Source organism: Oncorhynchus mykiss, chromosome 29, assembly GCF_057628025.1.
Source record: "Oncorhynchus mykiss isolate SJ-2025 chromosome 29, ASM5762802v1, whole genome shotgun sequence".
Lineage (NCBI taxonomy): Eukaryota > Metazoa > Chordata > Actinopteri > Salmoniformes > Salmonidae > Oncorhynchus > Oncorhynchus mykiss.
This window is the reverse complement of record NC_143050.1, coordinates 1,655,001-1,657,529: the sequence shown is the minus strand read 5'-3', so window position 1 is coordinate 1,657,529 and position 2,529 is coordinate 1,655,001. Positions and strand designations below refer to the sequence as shown.

The window sequence follows — 2,529 nt, the reverse complement described above, 5'->3', positions numbered from 1 at the left end:
CACATCATTACAACACTGTATATAGACATAATATGACATTTGAAATGTCTTTATTCTTTTGGAACTTCTGTGTGTAATGTTTACTGTTCATTTTTATTGTTTATTTCACCTTTGTTTATTATCTACTTCACTTGCTTTGGCAATGTAAACATATGTTTCCCATGCCAATAAAGTCCCTTAAATTGAAAGTAGAGAGAGAGAGAGAGAGCGAGAGAGGGGGGGGGGGGGGGGTATGACGATGATGAAGATGATGATGATGAGTGAAGACTCAGAGGGTTCAACACCGCACACTTATGACACACACACACACACACTGAGCCAGCCCGTGATCTCCATCTGGTCAGAGGATTATCTCCCCAGCTGTTGTGACATCACCACAGGATCGACCACTCCGGTTCCGCCTCCCTGACGATCCTCCTTGCATCCACTCAGACCCTCAGCAGCAAAACCGATTCGGTGTTACGGCGATCTCCCTTGACGTCATCTTGCCCGGTGTGACGACACGAACGCGGTTGTAGCCTAGTTACCGCGCGAGGCCTCGATCAGGAAGTGCATTTGAGGAAAACAGAGAAACGGGAGGAAGAGAATGACATAGAGGGGGAGAGGTGGGAGAGAGAGTCTGACGGAGGGAAAGACACTGTTCTGGATCTTAACGGAGCACTAACCTTCCCTCGTGAGAAGAAGACATCACCACCACAATGATCATTAAGGAATTGTAAGTATGCCTACCGACGCCGTGTGTCCGTGACTGTTTTCTCTGTGAGCTTGCTGACATTGTGTCCAGCGGGTACACAGAGAGAGAGAGAGAGAGAGAGAGAGAGAGAGGCGGAGAGACCGGGAGAAAGAGAGAGTTTGGGGGAGGGGAGGGGGGGAATTACAGGCGCACGGTCAGCCCTGACATCTATGCACACACACTTGACTTTGACGTATCCGTTTGGATTTGATTCAGACAACAACAAAAAATATATATGATTTGTTATTTTTAAGCCCATTCAGAAATGATGTTCTATATGCCAGTTAGAGGGTTCTATGATGTTCTATATGCCAGTTAGAGGGTTCTATGATGTTCTATATGCCAGTTAGAGGGTTCTATGATGTTCTATATGCCAGTTAGAGGGTTCTATGATGTTCTATATGCCAGTTAGAGGGTTCTATGATGTTCTATATGCCAGTTAGAGGGTTCTATGATGTTCTATATGCCAGCTAGAGGGTGCTATTATTATAACCGAGCCATCAGCAGCCGGCTCCGCGCCACGGTGCCCTTCATAGAGGCTGCAGTAACGGCCTGCATCCGGTAACGGTATAACGCAACGAGAATAGGCTACATCACGGAATAGGGACAGATCAGGAAAAAATATTGTAACGAAAGGGAGAAAAATAACAATACATTAAACGTTAACGTTATAGGGACAGAAGCAGGCCGTGCGTGCCAGCATCCTCTCGTTCCACCCCCGTGGTGTTATTGATGCCTGCGCTGAAGGTGAAACGACAGAAATAGCATTCCGTTAGCTACAGGGCTGGAGTCAGCGTAGCGGTGGAGAGATGGAGGAATGCAATAGATAGATGGAGGGAGGAAATGAAACCGTGGTACCAGCGTCCGTCTTTTCCCGGGGGATTCTAGCATCAGTCATGTTTTTTCCGGGGAGCTGACGCTTGGTGCTACTAGATATGAGCATGAATAGAGGCCACATCACGAAGAGACATTTAAACCTTACTATTGACGTTATGCTTGTATTAGTCTCGACCACCCTTTATTAGGACAGTTTCTAGAAGGTTATACGCAGGTATAGGCTTTTATAATGAGGTTATTATAAGGTTACTGTGTGTCTCAGTCAGACCAGTACACCGTGTCTGTCATGAATGATGCTATCAACTAGTTCATAAGGCAACTGTTGAACACATCTAGATCCATAACACGACTAATGTACACACACACAGCTAGGTGTAGGATAGACACACACACAGCTAGGTGTAGGATAGACACACACACAGCTAGGTGTAGGATAGACACACACACAGCTAGGTGTAGGATAGACACACACACACACACACACACACACACACACAGCTAGGTGTAGGATAGAAACACACACACACACACACACAGCTAGGTGTATGATAGACACACACACACAGCTAGGTGTAGGATAAACACACACACACACACACACACACACACACACACACACAGCTAGGTGTAGGATAGACACACACACACAGCTAGGTGTAGGATAGACACACACACACACACACACACACACACACACACACACACACACACACACAGCTAGGTGTAGGATAGACACACACACACACAGGTAGGTGTAGGATAGACACACACACTGCTAGGTGTAGGATAGCTGAAGTTGCTCTCCCCCTGCCCCAAGGCTAACTGTTGAACACATCTTGATCCATAATACGTCTAATATATTTGTAACTTTAGGCTTCAGTCTCTTTGGTTGTAGTTTATAAGTGAGGAGGAGAGGGAGAGTAGAGGAGAGGTGGGGGAGAGGAGAGGAGGAGGAGTGG

At 46.5% G+C, this 2,529-nt stretch overlaps 1 protein-coding gene across 1 annotated transcript in view; it reads left to right on the top strand.

Moving 5' to 3' along the window:
• Window positions 1-273: 273 nt before the first annotated feature.
• LOC118945337 (phosphatidylinositol transfer protein alpha isoform) overlaps window positions 274-2,529 on the top strand; it is a 59,528-nt gene continuing 57,272 nt past the window's right edge. Inside the window, exon 1 of the mRNA XM_090226308.1 lies at window positions 274-715. Within this exon, the coding sequence (XP_090082434.1) occupies window positions 699-715 (17 nt within the window). The 5' untranslated portion in view covers window positions 274-698. The remainder of the gene's footprint in view (window positions 716-2,529) is intronic.